Below are 19,774 nucleotides of genomic sequence, written 5' to 3' on the forward strand. Positions count from 1 at the left end.
AATATGGAGGAACAAGATTTTACCCTCTGTGCAGACTATCCCTTGGTAGCCTGGAATATAACTTTTCAGCACAGTTTCACTCTACAGGCATCTTGCATACCATCAGAGCAAAATTGTGTGGCAGACAAGCTATGCAGGACCAGGACAGGCACCTCATAAATGGAAATTGAATCAGAGGGATTCAGCTAAGGGGAACACCTTGAAAAGATATGTCTGCCTCCACTCAAAACAATCACTTTGCAAAATTCTGCTCTAGGACTCCATGAAGAACGCCTGAAAGACAGCTGCTTTCTCTTTTCCTTGTACTTACATCATCATTCAGAAGATTCAGGACTCTGCAAAGATGATTGTAGTTATTCCCTTCTAACCTAGGCAACAGAGATTCTCCCTTCTATTAGAAATAGCCAGGGGCAGTTACCACAAACTTCCTCACAAACTGGATCTACTCACAAAAGACAAGGAATGTTTGATATATTCCAATCCAAACAACTGCAGGTAACTGCCTGGATGATAAAATCTTAATACCTTTTAGGCACCTATTTTCTGAAGATGCGCAGCAGGTTTTGAAGGAGAGAATTAGACCTTCTGCTAGAAAATCATATATTTGTAAATGGAAAAAAGGTTTTGTAGTTGGTAGCAAGACAAAAAACACCACCCTTTCAGGGCTAGTACTTCATTGGTTTTGCATTTGTGTAAGTTACTATCTCCTGGCCTGTCTTACTCCACAATTAAATTTCATTTTTTAAGCTTCTTCTGTGTCTCTACCCATTTTTCAATGCAGTCTTACTTGACAATTTTTTGAAAGGGCTATTATATACTAAGCCTCCTAGAAAACAAGTGGCTCCTCCTAGGGATCTTAATTTTTGTCTTGGAAAAAAATTAACTCTTGCTCCATTTGAGCCAGAAACCACTGCCTGTCCCAAGCCTAGGTTTGTTCAAATAAGATATATTAATAATTTTCCTGCAACTCAGAATATGGGGGCTTCACACAATGAGAGAAATGGTGAGGATGATGTCCCTTTAGAACAGCTACCACTGAGGAGGTCTGTAGATTAGCAGACCAGTACAAGGGCAGACACTCGTTCATTGACCAACATCAGAACAGCAGAAGGGGCTCCTATTGGTCAAAGAAGATGAACTATCAGTCCAACAGGACCAATCAGTGGTAGTTGCTGACATGTTGGTCAGAACTACTGTGTTACTCTCGGTTACCAATTATTACAGTTTTAATATTTACAACTATACTGATGTTGAAATTAAGGCAGAACATTGCAGACTTTTTTGAAGGGTTTTACCTTCATCCCTTCTAGACATGCTAGTGCTGACCACACTATAATTGATTTAAAATTATTTACATGGAAGTTAAATGTGAAATTAACTTTAAATGACCATGCAAATGAACAGCATGAATTCTTAAGACGTAAAGGGACATTTAATCCACCTTCACATCCAGTCATTCAAACATATGAGAAAGTGTGTGAAAAGGAGATCAGGTCACTTTTGGAAAATAAAAGAAAAAACAGATTTTACAATCTTACTAGAGATGAAAGGCTTCTGCTTGGTTCTATTTCTAACAACACTAACATAAGATGCATGAAACCGGACAAGGAGGGGGGGGGGTTAGTCATCATGGATGTGTTGGACTACATCAGCAGAATAAATCATATTCTTATGGACAGTATAACATATCACACTGTGTCCCTTAATGAAATCAACACTGCTTATACTTCCATAGAATTAAGACTGGATGAATTATTGTTGTTCGAAGATATTTCTTTTGAGTTGTATAATTACTTGAAAATGCATTTCCCCATTGTACCGAAGATTTTTGGGATCACTAAAATTCATTCTGATGTACAGAATCCACCACTCAGCCCCATTGTCTCAGCTGTGGGATCCATAAATCAGCCCATGGCAAAATATATAGATTTTCATTTGAAATCTTTGTTTAGAGATCATAGACATGTCCTAAAAGATTCATGGGATTTTGTTGATAAACTGGAACAGTTGACAGTCGGTGAGGAACATGTACTGGTTACACTGGATGTAAAATATCTTTTCATGGTTATTCCCCACGATGAGGGACTGGAGTGGTTTGGGGAAATAGTACATGCTTCTAAACTTCTAGACACCAGTGGGCTCAAACTCATTTTGAATTTACGAACACTGTCTTATGTAATAATTTTATATTTTTCAAGGGTCAATCTGCTCATCCTCCTGCCCCTCCAAACTACTGTTAAAAACTCAACTAGCCTTCTCCAAAACAGAAACCTGGATGCAATCCAACCACCTGACCCTAAACGCTAATAAAACAAAACTAATGATCTTTACACCTTCATGAAACTCCAATATCGACAAGAGCTCATTCTCGATACTTAGCCAGAATAACACTCCCTTGAAATTGTTCCCTGTACCAAGCTATTAGCCATCATCATTGATGAAGACCTAAAATTTGGCACCCACATACTCTCCTCAATCAAGAAAACCCATAAAAAAATTGGGCTCCTCTACAGACACAACTGCTACCTCAGCCCCTCTACCCGACAAACTCTTGCATCCACCTTTCTTCTCCCCTCTCTTATGTATGGTGCTCCCCTATTCACAAATCTCCAGCTAAGCCTTCAATCCAAACTCGAGTCCTGTACCACAAAATATGCAAATTTGCAACTAATGCAAAAAAAAACTCATCACATCACTGCCAGTCCCTGCACACCCTCGAATGGCTAGAACTATCAATCTACTTGAGATACCTCCAACTTACCACTGCCCACAAGCTCATCTTCAAGCCTGCAAACTGTCCCTTTCTCACTACATCCTTAAAAACCTACATTGCAGACCACTCCCTCAGATCCAAGAACCAAAATCTCCTACAAGTCTACAAACCCTCATGCCCTTCTGGCCAACTACTGCTATCCTTCTCCATAGCTAAACAATGGAACTCTTGTCCCTCCCTCCTACGCAGTCTATCTAACCATGACAATTTCAGATCTCACCTGTTCTCTCATTCGTTTTCTAAATGGGAATGCCCTTGTCATGCTCCAACTTAAGCACCCCCAACTTAAGTACCTCTCTAAGCCTCTCTCATCTCTATAGTGTTCATCATTTATATCCCTTACCCGCTATATGAATCCAGTCCCCCACCTCTGATGTACTACAGTATCTAGTACTTGTGTGCTTATATTCCAATACTCATTGTATAACAATATCCACTACCTATGATGTAATACTATTACCACTACTTGTATGCTTAATTTTATCCAATTCTCAATGTATACCTAACTTACTATGTTCAATGACTTGATGTTTTATATCCAGTATACTCTAAGTATGTTTTATTGTAACATGTAAATATTGTACCAGTTTTTCTCTTGGAGCTTTTCTCCTCGGGCTCCCACTGAAAATGGGCTTTTCTAGGCCCAGTGGACTTCCCTGGTCATCAAACTGAAATAAATAAATAAATAAATAAATAAATAAGTGTATACTTTAAACAGATGAGTGGTGTGGCTATGGGGGCAGCATGTGCACACATATTTGCTAATGCGATTTTGTTAAAATGGGAGCTTGGATTTTTTAAGTCTAGTTTATTTAGACACTGTGATTGCTGTTGTCATTTCCTGGATGACATATTTTTGTATGGTCTGGGGCTATTGAACAGTTGGAAGACTTTGTAAGGAGTTTAGAATCATCTACACAATTTCTTAGATTCTCACTCCACACTGATTGTAAGAGCATACATTTCTTGGATGTGGAGGTAACCAAAACAGAAAATGCCAACTTAGCCACTACAGTGTGCAGGAAACCAACACACTGCAATTCCTATTTACATTTTAAAAGTAGTCACCCTTTTCATCAGAAAAAGGGTATCCTGAAAAGTCAATTAATTTGCATTTCCAGGTTAACATCGGATGATAGTCAGTGTAAAAGACAATTTGAAGTCTTGAAGTTTGTGGTCCTGCCACGCGAATACCCTGTAGCACTTATTGACAGTGTCATGACCAATGTTTGGAATTGTAGAGCAGATAAATATGCACCCATTGTGCTTAAAGGATTAGAAAGGGATCATGATGGAGGGACACATACTGATAGAGCCAATAATTTGGACAACTGTTCTGTCATGCATTATTCTGTGGATGCTATAGATATAAGGAATATTGTTTTAGGAACTGGTTCCTTCCGCATGATACGACAGACTTTAAAGAGATGTTTCACCAATTGCCAACATGTGTTTACAAGAATGGACCTAATATAAAGATCATTTTGGAGAGGGGTCCTAACAACAAGAATTATAGTGGTGGGGACCACAAAACCAATAAGTGTGGTCGTTGTACGCAGTACTGTTATATGAAGGAGGACTACGAAGGGCTGATATGGGAAAAAATTAGGAACTGGCATAAAGCAGGTAGATACTACTGTTACAGTTCCAAAGTGGTCTAACTTGCGAAATGTTCTTCATACACTGATCTTTACATCGGTAAGATGAACAATTCTTTGATTAAACGGGTATGTCAGCACCTCTATAGTATTAGTAAAAATGACAGTAAAAGTGCTCTGGCAAGACACATCACAGAATGTGAACACTTTGTGAAATTCAGATTCTCCCTGCATGAAAAGATTGACGTGGATCAGTACAGTGGCAAATGGAAGAATTCATTGCTGCAGAAGGAGCTGAAATGGCAATTAAGGTTAAATGCAACCTCCCCACTGGGTATCATTGAAGCTGTATCATTAACAAGTGAATTAAGATACAGAGCTTCAAAACTTTGAGTTAGATCAGTTTTTGTGTTGCAATCTCTTAATAAGACAGTGCTTCTTGGCTGAGTCTGAAAAAGGTCCATGGAGATAAGCGCAAATACGAAGTTTCAGTTCTTCGAACCCACTTCACCAAGTCCACTTGTTTGAAGTAGTGAAACTTTGAACATTGACTTCGGCAGTCACACTACAGCAGGGAATGGGAATATTCCCTTTTCCCCCCTGTAGTGCGATCTCGGAGTTGGTATATTTAAGTAGGGGGCATGTGATTGGGGGTGCAAGGGGGCTTGCCCCCCTGCAAAAACATGTTTTAGTGTTTTTTTTGGTGGGGGGGGGGGGGTCACCCGGGGAACTAGACTTCAGCGAAAGTGCACTTTCGTTGAAGTGAACTTTCACTGAAGTGTGGGTCTCCTGCTCTATTTCGAAGTGTTCTTTCAATGCAGAGCAGTAGACCTATATATATATATATATATATATATATATATATATATATGCATACGTATATTTGAGTACCTATATATCCCCATTTTAATGTTCACTGCAGTTGTAATGCAGGGCACATAATGTATCTGTTGTCATTCAGTTTGTAGTATGAATGCAATGTCCTAACCAAAGCTGTCATGTAAAATACATGGTATATGTGCTATGATTGCAACTGAATCACATATCGTGGTAGATGCTTCCTTGTATGTAGTGCTTTGTTTAAAACAGACCTCTCTCAGGACATCTAATCAGATGTAAATAGATGACGACCTGTATTTGAACATCTTGCAAGATACATCTAGGGTAGTCCGGTGCTACCCGGATGAGGTCATCCAGATCAAATGTGTATAAGTAATGTTTCCCTTCAAAGAAGAATTCACATTAAGAAAACGGAACCACTATTCTTGGAACTGACATTGCTGTTGTAAGTACAACATATGGTGTTGAACAGCACCCACTCTTTTCTACTGCATATGCACATGCAATCTTGTAAAGCGATATGCATAGTACACAGTCTAACTTTATCTTACTATGCTTATAATAAAAGTGCCCTTAAAGCATGGAGTGCAGTTTAAAGAAGAATGGCCTTCTGTGCGACTTGTATATGCATGCATACATGCTCACACTTACTTAAATCTCATTATTATCATCACAGTACGCTGCCACATAGCTGAATGTACTTTAGCGGGAGCATTGTGTTTGCTTACTGTCCATAGCATCTTGATGTGTTATGTTAATTACTTGTTAAGGCAACGTTATCATAGTAAGACTTGCATTTTGCTTCCTTTCAAAATAGGGGGACACTTGCAACACAAAGGCGAAAGGCAAACTTCACAGAGGAGGAGAATGCTGTGCTCCTCAATGCCATTAAGGCTGATGGTGCACTACTCATGGGACATGGACAAAACCATGAAGAACAGCAGTTTAGATGGTCAGAAGTGGCCGCAGAAGTAAATGCTGTTGGAGGGCACAACCGTGATGTTCCAGAATGTCGCCAGCGGGTCGTCAACATGCGGTACCGTGCTAAAGCAAAGGTCTGTAAAACAATTCTGCTTGAACAAGCTAGAAGAGAAATGAGAATGTTAGCTGCACCCACCTTGACAGAAGATGATATCATGCTGCTGTCTCTGCTTCCGTGTCCTGCGTACAACATCGGGGATGGATGCAGCTGTACTCGGTCCAGGTATGTTACATTTAAAAAGTCAAACTGCTCCTGTATTGATTTGAAGTAATGATTGTAGAAGGTGATGAAGTTACCACACTGAGTTCCCTGGCAGACTGTGCAGGAATGGAAGAGAAGGGAATACAGATTACAGCTGTCAGCTATGCCTCTACATTTTTTTTTGATTTCTCCAAGTCTTTTGGGTTTCTAATACCATGACGGGAATGGACCCCATTCCTAAGTCAGAGTACGATTAAAGTTCATGAAATTAGTATTATTTCACTCTTTGATGTTAGTCAAAAGTGCTCTTCGCAGTACCCACAATGTGCCCAGCAATGACTCCTTCTGCAATTCATACGGTGTTACATGAATTGGTAACATCTCTAAATATGATTGTAAATTATTTTTTATAAGACCAGTTGCTCCTACTACTACTGGAACTGTCTGGGTATCTTTCTTCCACATGGCTCTCATTTCTGCCTGCAGATCAAGGTATTTTATGACTTTGTGTCTCTCTGTACACAAGACACTATGGTCACTAGGTGTGACAATTTCAGTGATCAGTGCTACTTTTGTCTTCTTTTCTTGGATCACTGTTAGTATTGGGTGATCCCATGTGATGTAAACCATCATTTTCTGTGATTCTCTGTGGCTCATGTTTCCAGTGTTTTTTCAGCCACTTCGATACCATAATGTTTGCACAATCTCCAGTGTAACAATCTTGCCACATTATTATGCCTTTCAGTATACAGTCCTGCTGCCATTAGAGCATTGCAATGAGCAATAAGGTGTGTAACTGTTTCCAACTCGGTTCGACAAAACCTACATATGTCTGCTTCTCCCACATGTTTAATGAACTCTACACAGTGTGGATATGGCAATGACCAGTGAGTCTTTTACAGTGATTTACACTGTAACTGGCGAAGTTTATGTGCATTTGTCTGACTCATCAGAAGTAACAATGCTTGTACACAGGAACATACCTCATCACAGGGAAAAGGCACAGATGCACCTGAAATATGCACCTTTAGGTTCATAGGTTGGTACTAGGCTATCAGCCCTAGGGCCTGTACAAGCCTAGCCATAACAATTCCCTGGCTATTTCTTCCCACAATATTTAATTCCCTGGACCCCTGTCTAGCAGGGCGACTGACGTGATCCCCGGGATGAATTTCCTATCTCCCATCCAGTCGTCAAGGTTCCTTTTGACTGTTTTACAGAGAGTAGGGCTTATGATGTCACAGTGCAAATGGTGCATGCAGACGTAGCTGTGGACACAGGTGGCAGACATACTGCAGTGGACACTGCAGGCCTGTCACATGATTCACATGTGATGCTGATGATACCATTGAAGATGTGATACAGCCTGGGACACACAACTAAAACAAATGCAGAATTATGGACTGTTGCAGCATCTGTATCTCTGACAGGTAAGATCCACATAGACAGGTTGTTTCTCCTTCTTCTGGCTAGTGGTCAGCCATAGGATGAGCACTCATCACTGCCTTTGTGCTTGCTTCTTGACACTAGCCATACATGGCAACCACTTGCCATTATCTGTAAGCTTGCTGCCTCTGATGACACACTTAACAAAAACATGGCCAAACTTTCGAGGAAGTATGTGCCAAAAATATGAGAATACTTACAGTGACAATCACATATGACATGGGAAGTCAAACAGAAGGTGGATAGGTGCCAGGTGGCTTTTTTAGCTGAGATGCAGAAATAAACATCAGAGTGCTCTTAAACCAAGGGAGTTCATTGGTTGTTAATAATATTTGCCATTGTCGTTCCATGCTACCAGGACCCATTCCAAATCACTCCCTCTCTCACTAACACATACTTTTTCCAATATAAAGAGTGTAAACTTTTGAAAATATCTGCAAATTCTAACCATCAGGCCTGTTTTAAAGTTTAGGAGGACTAAATAATTCCATTCATTTACTATGCAGGGGCTTGATTGGGTGAATTTTATCGTGTGATGAATTCCTTGTTGCATATATCATTTTGAGTATTTTAGTTTGTTGAAATCCATGGGGTGGCCACGGTGGTGCAGCGGTTAGCGTTGCCACCTCACAGCAAGAGGTTCTCCAGTTCGATCCTCTGCTAGGGTGCCTTCTGTGCGGAGTCTGCATGTCCTCTCTGTGGTCGCGTGTGTTTCCTCCGGGTGCTCTGGTTTCCTCCCACATCCCATAGACATGCTGTAGGTGGATTGGACACTCTTAATTGGCCCTAGGTGTGAGTGTGTGCCTTCTGTGGAAGGTTGGGTGCCAGGCTGGCAACTCAACACCGTAAAACTTCACTGCCAATCATGAGCGGACAGGCGATCCGCTGTGGCAACCCCTAACTAGGAAAAAGCCGAAAGAAGAATAAAGTTTGCTGAAGTCCATGGTTGAATAAAAGTAGTGGAGTGTAGGAGTTTTTTGTTTTACATATATCTGTATACTGCAAATATGTATATATACACACACACACACACACACACACACACACACACACACACACACACACTTGTTGAAATTGTTCTATGAGCAAATTCACATGGGTGAAGACAAGTTCTGCCACCACTATTCCCTTAACTGTAAAAATAAGTGGTGTTCCCATATATAGTTTGCAGTGTATACCAAAGTGCATGTTACAAATTTAATTCCAGAATGAAATAAAATCTACAAAGATGCCCTGTTTTTACCATGATGAATAGCACACAAATTCCCAAGGGCACGTTGTAGGTATTTGCAAATCACCCAGCATGCCGTAGATGACCCTTTGTGTACCAGTTAAATACCGCTATGCTAACTGTAGTAGATCAAGTGGAAAACAGTATGGAGACATAACTGCAGACAGACCAAACAAGCATGGGTAGTTCATAGGTTCATAGGTAGGTACTAGGCTATCAGCCCTAGGGCCTATACAAGCCTAGCCAAAAAGGTACCCTGGCTTTCGCCACCCAAGAAAATTATTTTCCTGTGCCCCTGTTGAGCAGAGCCACAGAGGTGATCCCCGGGGTGAATTTCCTATTTCCCATCCAATCATCAAGATTTTTCTTGAAGAGTGCTAATGAGGAGCTTTGTTTGATATAGATAGGTAGTTTGTTCCAGAGTATGAGAAGACTCTGAGACAGGAATCTGTCCCACCAGCATGTTCTGTTTATTGTGGTGACAAGGTTTAGGTCCCTAGAGCGTGTAGCTCGGAGGGATTGAGATTTCTTTAAGTGGAGCATGTCCAACAGCTCTGGGTTTGACATTCCTTTGTATGTTAGGCAGCGATTGCCTCTGAGGAGGCAATAGGCGACAGAGTAAAGCTGGAGTTTTTTGAGATGGTCTGTGTAGGGCATCTGTTTGAGGCCAGTAATCCTCTTTGTGAGGTATTTCTGCAGCCTTTCCAGTTGTTGTAGATGACTTGTGAGGTACATACCAAAAGGGGCATTGTACTCTATAAAGAGTCTAATGAGTGATGCATAGAGGGAACAATGACCTCTTTTTTCCTGGATGAGAAACCTTTTGTGATGAGGTGTGCCACGAAGAAGGATTTCCTGACTACTGTGGCAATGTGATTATAAAAGGAGAGACTACTGTCCACCTGTGTCCTAAGGTCTCTTACCACATTTTCGGTGTTAAGTAGACTACCACCTATGTGGTAGCTCATGGGTACAGAGTTTTTACCAAAAGGGATGACTGCACTTTTTGGCATTGAGCTTGAGGCCATGGCTTTGACACCAGGCATCTGTCTCAGTGAAACCCTTTTGTAGGATGTCCACATTGTTAGGAGTTTCAGTTATGGCTCCTAGTTTGCAGTCATCTGCGAACTTCATTAGCCAAAGACCTTCTGTGTTAGCCTGTACTTCAAAAAAGTAGATACCAAACAGGAGAGGACACCGGACTGAACCCTGTTGTACTCCACTTGTCACTGGTCTGAAGTCGGATTTGGAGTCTGCTACTTTCTTAGTGTGGGTTCTGTTAGTGAGGCAGTTGGCAACCCATCTTGTGACAGGGATTTATACCTAGTTTAGTGAGTTTATCTATAATTCCAGAATAGGGGATGGTGTCTGAAGCCTTGGCGAGATCTATATAGGCTGTGCGAACCACCTTACCATCGTCTATGGCTTTGGTGACTGCTTCAAAGAAGTCAGTCAGGTTTAGGAGACATGATCTGCCTTTTACAGACCTGAACTGGGTGGGGTCCAGAGTTTGGAGATTACTAATGTCTTTGTTTATAAGTTACATGATGATACGTTCCATGGCCTTGCAGACCAGGCTCATTAGGCTAATGGGACGGTAGTTCCCGGGGTCTGTGGTGGCTCCCCTTTGTAGAGTGGGATAGCTGCCACTGTGCACCATTCAGTGGGCACAATGTCTGAGGTGAGGCTATGATTGAACACGGTGCTTAGGTGGGGTGCCAGTTCATTCTGTAGATCATGTAGAACGCAGCCTGGGATGTTGTCAGGTCCCATGGATGCTGTATTCTTGGCTTTGGAGAATGTGTTTTTTACCTGTGCAGCTGTGATTACATGAACTTTGCATTCTTCTGGTATAGAGATGGGCCCTTTAGGGGGTGGGGGCGGTAAAGTTAGCACTGAACCTATCTGCCAGGATGTTGGCAATATCAGTTGGTTCTGTATTTTTAGTGCCATTGTGCCGTAACTCACAGCTGATCTGAGTTTTGCCATTGAGATTCTTGACATAGCTATAGAATGCTCTGTGGTTGTCTTTAGAATCAGTGGCAATTTTGTTTTCATAACTAGCTTTGGAGGATTGTATGAGGGATCTCAGCTTCTTACTGAGGCTGACCAGGGAGTTCTTCCAGTCATGTGATTTTACTCTTTTTTGCAACAGTTTCTTTCATCTGTTGTAGCGTTTGTTTATGGCAGGGGACCACCAGATTGGCTTCCTTTTTTGGAAGGATAGCATCTTGGTTCTGTTAGTGATAGCACGATCCATGCACTCGTGTAAGTGCTTATAAAGTACATTTGTGTAGGATTCAGCAGTCATACCTCTATTGTCCGTCTGCATGGGTGTCGTGAAGTTCTGTCTTAAGAAGCGTGAAGTTGGTTTTGGAGAAATTTTTTATGGTGGTTTCCTTAATGGGGGTTGGGTGCAGGATGTGGATGTCTAGGCTGATTAGCTTGTGGTCGGATCTGACCAAGGAGGAACTGACCTCTGGCGTGGAACACTGGTCGCCCATTATTCATAATAATCAGGTGTAGGATATTGCTGCCCCTGGTGGGGGTGTGGATAAGTTGATCCAAGGCATTGGAATTTATAAATTCCAGAAAACATTGAGCAAAAGAGTTGGTGCATGAGTAGTTTTCCCAGTTAATGTTGGGGTAGTTCAAATCACCCATTATTAGGGTGTTGGGTTGTACCCTAATATTTTCCAGTGTATCAAGAAATGAGGAGTGTGAATCCTGGGGCAAGGTGGGGGATCTGTAGCAAGTTACAATTTGGATTTCGGTCTTGCCCATAGTTAGTTGAACTTGAATAATCATGGCTGCGTTATGCTGAGAAACTAGCCTGGAGGGGTGGATATCCTTGATGAATATGGACACGCCTCCACCTTTTGTGTTTCGGTTAGGTGGCCGAAAGGTGTGGTATGAATTATAGCCTGGTAATGCAGGGATGCTCTCTGGAGCCTTGAACCAGGCCTCTGTCACTGCACAGATGTCAATGTTCTCCATTTTAAGTAGTGCCTCGAGTGAGTGCATTTTGAGGTTTAGACTTCTAGCATTGAGTAGCATTACCCTCAGATTTTGCTTGCTTGTACCTATTACAGTGGTGAATTTGTGATTTGAACCTTGCCTTTAAAAGGCACTATAGGGGTGGCAAGAGCCTTAGCCAGTATCCAGAATCCCAAGGGCGACAGGTGCAGACCATCTCTGGTAAAGCATCGTGGCCTGTCGATCATGGCATCCCAGGCAGACAGATACTGGATCCCCTTAGAATGACACCAGAAGCTTAGTTAATTGTTGAAGTCAATCATTTTGTCCTTGTACTGTGGAATCATTCTGGATGATGGCAGGATGCTACTCAGGGCTAGGGTCATACCTGCCTGGGCTACAAGATCCTCCATGTCTCTTTTCATGTAGTCAAGGGAGGTACATCTCAGGTCATTTATACCAACATGGACAATGACAGAGTCGTGTTTGTACTTGTTGTGGAGTGACTTGAGTGCATGCGTTATGTGGCGGATCCTGGCTCCCGACAGGCAGCTGACTGTAATTTTCTCCTTGTTCAGTCTGGTAAGTGGCACATCAGTGTGCCTGACTATAGAGTCACCTATGACTAAAGTGTTTGGTACGTTGTCTTGCCTTAGGGGCTGTTTTTGGGTGGCACACTGGTGTTGTGAGCTATGTGTCGCTTTGGTTGTGATTGGTGTTTGCGTTTCAGATTCGGAGGTCCTCATTGCTTGGATAGGTTAATGTTAATGGCCTCCGCATATGTGGGTTTCGTGTTACTATGTGTGGGTGTTGATGGTGTGGGTTTTGTAGGGCTATGTGTTGCTAGAGGTGTAGTGCAGATGTTTACCATCTCCTCTTGACTGTCTAACACAGTCTTGGCTGGAGAGAGCTTTACTTCCAGTTTGGCTATGTAATTGCATCTCTCGCTGGTTGTAGTATTTGGTGGTAGAAGGAGAGAGTTGTCTGTGTACATGAGGCAATTGCTACATTGCCCCAGTATACCCAGCTTCACCAGGTGGACAGGAGAAATCACCAGAAGCTGACTCTTGGACATGCCTGGTTAGGTGCTTTTTAGTAAAGTACAAGAGCTGTTTTCCTTACCATGGCAAGGTACTTGCAACTTTAGGTTGTTTAGTGATTACGATCAGATTTTAGTGCTTGTTTATGGCTTCTTTACTACTTTCTACCAGTTCTAGAGCAAGTGCTAGTCACAGGGATTCAGATTTTAGTGCTACTACTGAAAAAACAGCAAGTTCTAAGGAAAACATTGAAGAGCAGACTTTCTAGCACTGGCAATAGTTTAACCCTAGCTAGGCTGCGCAGTGCGCAAACCCGGGCAAACATGGGTTTTAAAGCAGGAATTTGAAAGGGATAGAAGCAGCCCTAAACAACCAATAGTACAACAAACCAGAGCTGAAAACCACTCCCCTAGCAATAGATAGATAGGCTGTTCAGAGCTTACCACTGCCACTGATAGGCTGCAAGACTTCCTTCTATCTCTGGAAGATTTGGTCCACTCACAACACAATACACAGTCCTAAAATCAGCAGATCTGATATCTGGACTGTACTGGTTTAAGGAAAGGTGGGAAACAAGGCGGCAGATAGGATTTTGTAGTAGTTTTTTTTTTTTTTTTTTTTTTTTCAGAAGTAGGGAGGCAGCAAATGCAGGATTTAAACACACTTATAAGGGACTAAATGGCTAGCGCACTTGAGTGTGTAGCCTGTAACAGTTAAATACAATTTAAAACAGTCAACCATCCATACTTACTACAAAACTGTTTGCAGCTAATGCAACAGTAGGCCCCAACCAAGCAGGGCTTTGAGTACCTGCTAGGTGATGTTTGTAGTCACAGCAACTGCGTGTCGTATGCTCCAAGAGTAGCTCAACCTTTTCTGAATGGATGCACTAACAAAGGTGAGCCTGTGTAACATGTGTAGGGGGATAGAGGTGCAAGGAGCCAGGGCAGCCAGACGTCCTGTAAATCCAAATTGTAATGTCTGTGTCAGTTCTGTTCACTGAAACATTCAACAGCTATAGCCTGGGACACAGCTTGTATGCAGCAGGTATATTCCTGGGTATAGCTGTTGAATGCTTCAGTGAACAGATCTGACACAGACATTAAACAGCCATACCTGGGGTTACAGCTGGTATGTAGCAGGTGTACTGTAGCAGATCCTGCAGTAATTCCTTGATGGTCTGATGCCATATTCGGGTCTATATTATATGTTTGAAGTTTGAAAACTTCAAACATTAAATAATCAAATTTAAATGTTCAAAGTTTTAAACATCAAACATATAATAAAAAAAAAAGGAACTTACCTGACTAGTGTAGGCAGGGGGGCAAGCCCCCCCTCTACCCCCCCCCGCTCTTTAAATATACCAACTCCGAGACTGTACTATAGTGTGGTAAAGGGAGATTTCCCTTACTGCACTGTAGTGCGTTCTCAGAGTTGGTGTATTTAAACAGCGAGGGGGGGTATGGGGGGTGCAGGTGGGCTTGCCCCCTGCCTACAGCCATCAGTTTTGGTTTTTTTTATTATTATATGTTCGATGTTTGAAACCTCAAACATTTAAATTTGATTATTTAATGTTTGAAGTTTTCAAACTTCGAACATATAATATAGACCTGCCATATTCAGGGGTGTATATATGAATGCTGCAGGCATCAACAGATGGGACTCCAGTTATGCATGGGTTCAACACTAAGGGATGTATATATGAATGCTGCAGGCATTGGCAGATGGGACCCCAGTTATGCATGGGTTCAAAACTAAGGGATGTATATATGAATGCTGCAGGCATCGGCAGATGGGACCCTAGTTATGCATGGGTTACACACTAAGGGATGTATATATGATTGCTGCAGGCATCAGCAGATGGGACCCCAGTTATGCATGGGTTCAACACTAAGAGATGTATATATGAATGTTGCAGGCATCGGCAGATGGGACCCCAGTTATGCATGGGTTCCACACTAAGGGATGTATATATGAATGCTGCAGGCATTTGCTAATGGGACCCCAGTTATGCATGGGTTCAAAACTAAGGGATGTATATATGAATGCTGCAGGCATCGGCAGATGGGACCCTAGTTATGCATGGGTTACACACTAAGGGATGTATATATGATTGCTGCAGGCATCAGCAGATGGGACCCCAGTTATGCATGGGTTCAACACTAAGAGATGTATATATGAATGTTGCAGGCATCGGCAGATGGGACCCCAGTTATGCATGGGTTCCACACTAAGGGATGTATATATGAATGCTGCAGGCATTTGCTAATGGGACCCCAGTTATGCATGGGTCCAACACTAAGGGATGTGTATATGAATGCTGCAGGCATCGGCAGATGGGACCCCAGTTATGCATGGGTTACACACAATGTGTGTTAAGTATTCTTGGTGAAGTGGATGCACATTACAGTCAGGAAAGCTACCACTAATGGTGCAGCTGTGTACATCACCCATCATGGATATATTCTGTAAAATATCAGGTAGTATGTGACCACCCAGGTCTTGTCATAGATGTGTCTGCATCTCAACCAGGTGGCAGCTCTGACACCATTGTGTGGCATTCCAGTTCACATGTTTGACAATGTCCATGTTCCTTAATGGCTGTCTGCTTGCTGATGCTGGATGGCCCTTGGAACTATGGCTGTTCGCTCCAGTAAAATTTCTACAAACACTAAAACAGCATGCCTTCAGAAGATCCCACAGAAGGGGTAGAAGCATAATTAAATGTGTATTTGCTAATCTCAAAATGAAGTTCCAATGTCAGTCTTATTCAGATTGAAACCTGCAGGGCACACAGGCCAAGGCATGCAAGACGTTAGTCACACACTGCATATTGCATAACATGACCCACACCTCCAGTCAGGATAACCTACCATCTCCAAAACAACCCGGACAACTACCTTCAACAAAATGAATGCTGTTGATGTGTGATTCAGTTATCAAGAAAGTATTTGGATTGAATGTACTGCTAGCAACAAAATAATATATTTGTGTAAGGTACAAAGACATACAATATGGACTGTACATGCTTGGAGATAATTGTGTGTCAGAGGACTGTGCTGATTGCAAAAATGATTATGGTAAACTGCAATGCAGGAGGATGGAAATGGCATATTATTATTTCCCAAACAATGTGCAGGTAAACACAGCAAGCATGCCACAAACGATTCCCTTTGCTGAACAAATCCTTCATAGTTTTCACCATAGTAGTGGTGTTTATCACTTTGATCACACTTGCCCTCTGATGTGTTGATTCTCCCTCCCACATCTGTGTCCTGTATGTGTCCCACTATACACTGGCTAAGACCGACTAACCCAGCATGCACTGGGAGTGTCTGCAACCCCTGTACCATATACAAAGGGAAATAGACCACCTACAGAGGGTGTTGCATGTGTGCTGATAGGCACTGATGTCACTTTTTGCTTATGTGCCACTACCAGTAGCCTTGTGCAGCGTGTAGAACACTATCTGCTACTGTAGCAGCATGACTACCTTTAGCTGCACCAGCCATAAACAGCACCATTCAATGTGTGAACTTCAGTGTGTAATTTAGTAATGGCGCTGATCTACATGTGGAATGACTGAACAACAGTAGCATCATGACATGTACCATTGGCATCTGGTTGCATATACAGTACTTGCGCATAAAACAGCTGAGTGAGTAGCTGACTCATTGCAGTGCCTTTGCTATCTAAGCCTGTACATCTGTGTTCAGTGTAAAAAGATTCACATATTGTGCAAGGAGTTCACCTGCAGTAGTACCTGCAACTGCAGCAGCCGCCACCTATGCAGCTGTTCATGTTGTGGAAAAGTCACACCATGTTGAGCTGTAGGTGTCTTAGTTCTGGTTACTACATCATTTTCGGTATTATTCTGGTTTGCATCAGAATCTGAGCTACTGTAATAGGGGTTCTGCCAGTCTGTGACACCCTGACCCTGACATGTCTCTATACAGTTTCCCACAGCAGATGCATTAAGAGCCACAGATGGTGAGACAGTAGTCCCATACATGCAGCATGCAGATCCCCAACTGTCTGTGGTTGCAGCCCAGCAGGATCACCCTGTATTCTGCTGCCACCATGGCCATGTCCAGCTGTAACCTGATGGACTTTGACAGAATGTGCAACAGTGACAGTTACAGTGGCATCATCATCGTCATCATCATCATCTCATTATTGAGCAAACCATTCTAAGCCACATCCTCTGGACCATAGCTTCACATCATTTCTGGAGCCCTAAATAAGCTACTATGCAGCAGATAAATCTGCACTAAAGCCTAAAAGGACCTTATAAGAGGTAGCAATTGTCAACCACACAGATGATGCCCCCTTAAGCTATTACCTATGGCAATGGATACCTGCAGAGGTTACATGATGAGGCCTCCTGGGGTGGCACATTCAGCTTGTGTCTATGGAACTGGAATTTCTATAGCAGACTCAGCATCTGTTATATGCAGTGACTATTGCAATGCTATATCCAGTAATGGCATACAGTAACAATAAAATCAGGCCCATCATTTTGGTTTCCATGGTATACCAACATCCACACTCCTAGGAATGCCAAATATATATACTTCTGCGCTGAAACTCTTTCATTCCTGCATGTCATTTACAGACCTCTGGTGGTTATTGCTGAGGTGACTGTGACCCCCAATGTATTTATTTCTGCTGCCATCTCAGCACACCTTTTTTACACAACTCCTAATTGCCACCTCACATACCGTTCTTATACAGCTTCTGATTGCCACCATTTCCATCAGCAGGGAGTTGGCCAACCAAAGAGCATTCAATAAAAACCTCCATTTCTTGCTCAAACTTCCTCTTCCATTTAAGTTGAGGCATTGCAGGTGTATGGCAGTGAGTTATATAGGTCAAATCAATATCAGTAGTGCTATAATATCATATAGTACTTAACCTTGATGAGCATTATAGGCATAGATGTACCTTAGTTACGTATCCATCTCTAGCACTGTATCAGTTCAGACTGCTGAAGATTCTGTAACTCACCAATGTGTTTGTGACATAGTATGTCTGCAGAAGAGATGTAAATAGTTACCAGTATGTATGCAATGCCTTGGGAAATGCCACAAACAACTCCAGTTTGCAGTCAAGGGCCAGCACTGACTGCTGTGAGTGTGGTGACCAGTGTGCAGCTGACATAAACCTATCTTATGTACTCCAAGACAACCCATTTATAGCATGTAGACATGTGCAGTTAAGGTTGAACTACAGTTGCAGGTGAAAGTCATGCATACATGTGCACTGTTGGGCAGACAACTGCATCTCTTCAGACAGGGAGGGATGATTGACATTACAAGGCAAAGATCAGATGTGACTCCACAACATGTCCACATATGCCTACAGCACTCTACTCTACATATCTTGGGTCACATGACTTATAGACAGGCAGAAAGATTGTAAGCCCAGCATGGATCAAGCATGAGACCCAGTTATTTATGGGAAATATACTGCCATAAAAGAATATAATATCAGGAGCTATAGTATTACCCCAGGGAGGATTAATGGCTGATATTTTGGAAGACATGGGTAAACGACTGACCACAGACACAAGTATCACAGCATACAAGTGGTCTGACCTGTGCAAATGTTAAATGTAGAACCTTCAGTACCTTGTGTAGATGCAGAGGAGGCAGCCTGCTCTAGTTTTACTTATGTACAGTAAATCTCTGTGTGGCAACATATACGAGTACTCTTACAATAACTCTTAAGAAAACATCAAAGCCAAAAGATGGGCTTTTCAGAAGCATATGCAATGCCTCCATAGTTTTACACCATAAGTAGTCATATACCTGGATTGCCTGTAGATAGGGCATTATTAAACTGACTGTGAATAGCATACACCGTTCTCAAACCTGTTGTTTGCTGAACATTGCTGAAATGACTTGAAAAGGGTATAGCTGCTGTTGTTGCGCTAACACTGACATTTTGTTATGGTGTCCACATGGCTTACCCAGTGGCATCCGAAGCCACAATATCGGTGTGGCTGGAATGCTTCACACATAGACATGACAATCAGGCTGTTCAATATCATGAAAGAAACGGTTTGTGTTACTGTGTCTGTGGCTGCAGAATGTTTGCCTTATATACCACTTGCATCCTCACTGAGCAAGGTCATGTACCATAAAGTGCAGAGATGCTGTGTGTTTGGAATGCCTGATAAACACCTGCTACTCACATGAGTGCATCAGTAGGTGTATATTTATGTTGGTGTCCTGCAGGCCACACCTGCTGTTGTCATTGCATTTCCTTTGCCATTCACAAGCACTGTGTTATGCTCTGTAGTGTTCACATGAACATGAAAGCTATTGACAGTATGATGGGCACATTTAGCCTGGGATAATACTTGTTACTGTACTGCATGTGTTTTCTAGCATGTAATGGTATCCTTCGTGATTTGCATACAAGTTTTGTTCAGAATGGCATGATCTTTTGCATGCACTGTGATGGCAGCATGTTGCCTGAGATATTATGTATTAATGTACCGCATGTGCTTGTTAGCATGTTATGTTATCCTCATGATAAGCATATATGGCATGACGTTTTGCATGACATATGTAATTTTGATGTCATGATGTCAACAAAATAATACTGTTTATTGTACAACATGATTTAATATGTTGAAGATCGTGAGTTTGCTGAATACCTTCACAAGCATATAAAGGTATG

At 42.1% G+C, this 19,774-nt stretch overlaps 1 protein-coding gene across 3 annotated transcripts in view; it reads left to right on the top strand.

Annotated features, from left to right (window-relative positions):
* LOC122790982 overlaps positions 1-19,774 on the top strand; it is a 477,132-nt gene that overhangs the window by 292,288 nt on the left and 165,070 nt on the right. For all 3 annotated transcript variants that reach the window (XM_044058704.1, XM_044058705.1, XM_044058706.1), the window contains one exon: positions 6,029-6,415. In XM_044058704.1, coding sequence (XP_043914639.1) covers positions 6,029-6,415 — 387 coding nt within the window. The remainder of the gene's footprint in view (positions 1-6,028; positions 6,416-19,774) is intronic.

The sequence above is a fragment of the Protopterus annectens genome, chromosome 16.part0 (genome assembly GCF_019279795.1).
Source record: "Protopterus annectens isolate FY-2018-M chromosome 16.part0, PAN1.0, whole genome shotgun sequence".
Taxonomy (NCBI): Eukaryota; Metazoa; Chordata; order Ceratodontiformes; family Protopteridae; genus Protopterus; species Protopterus annectens.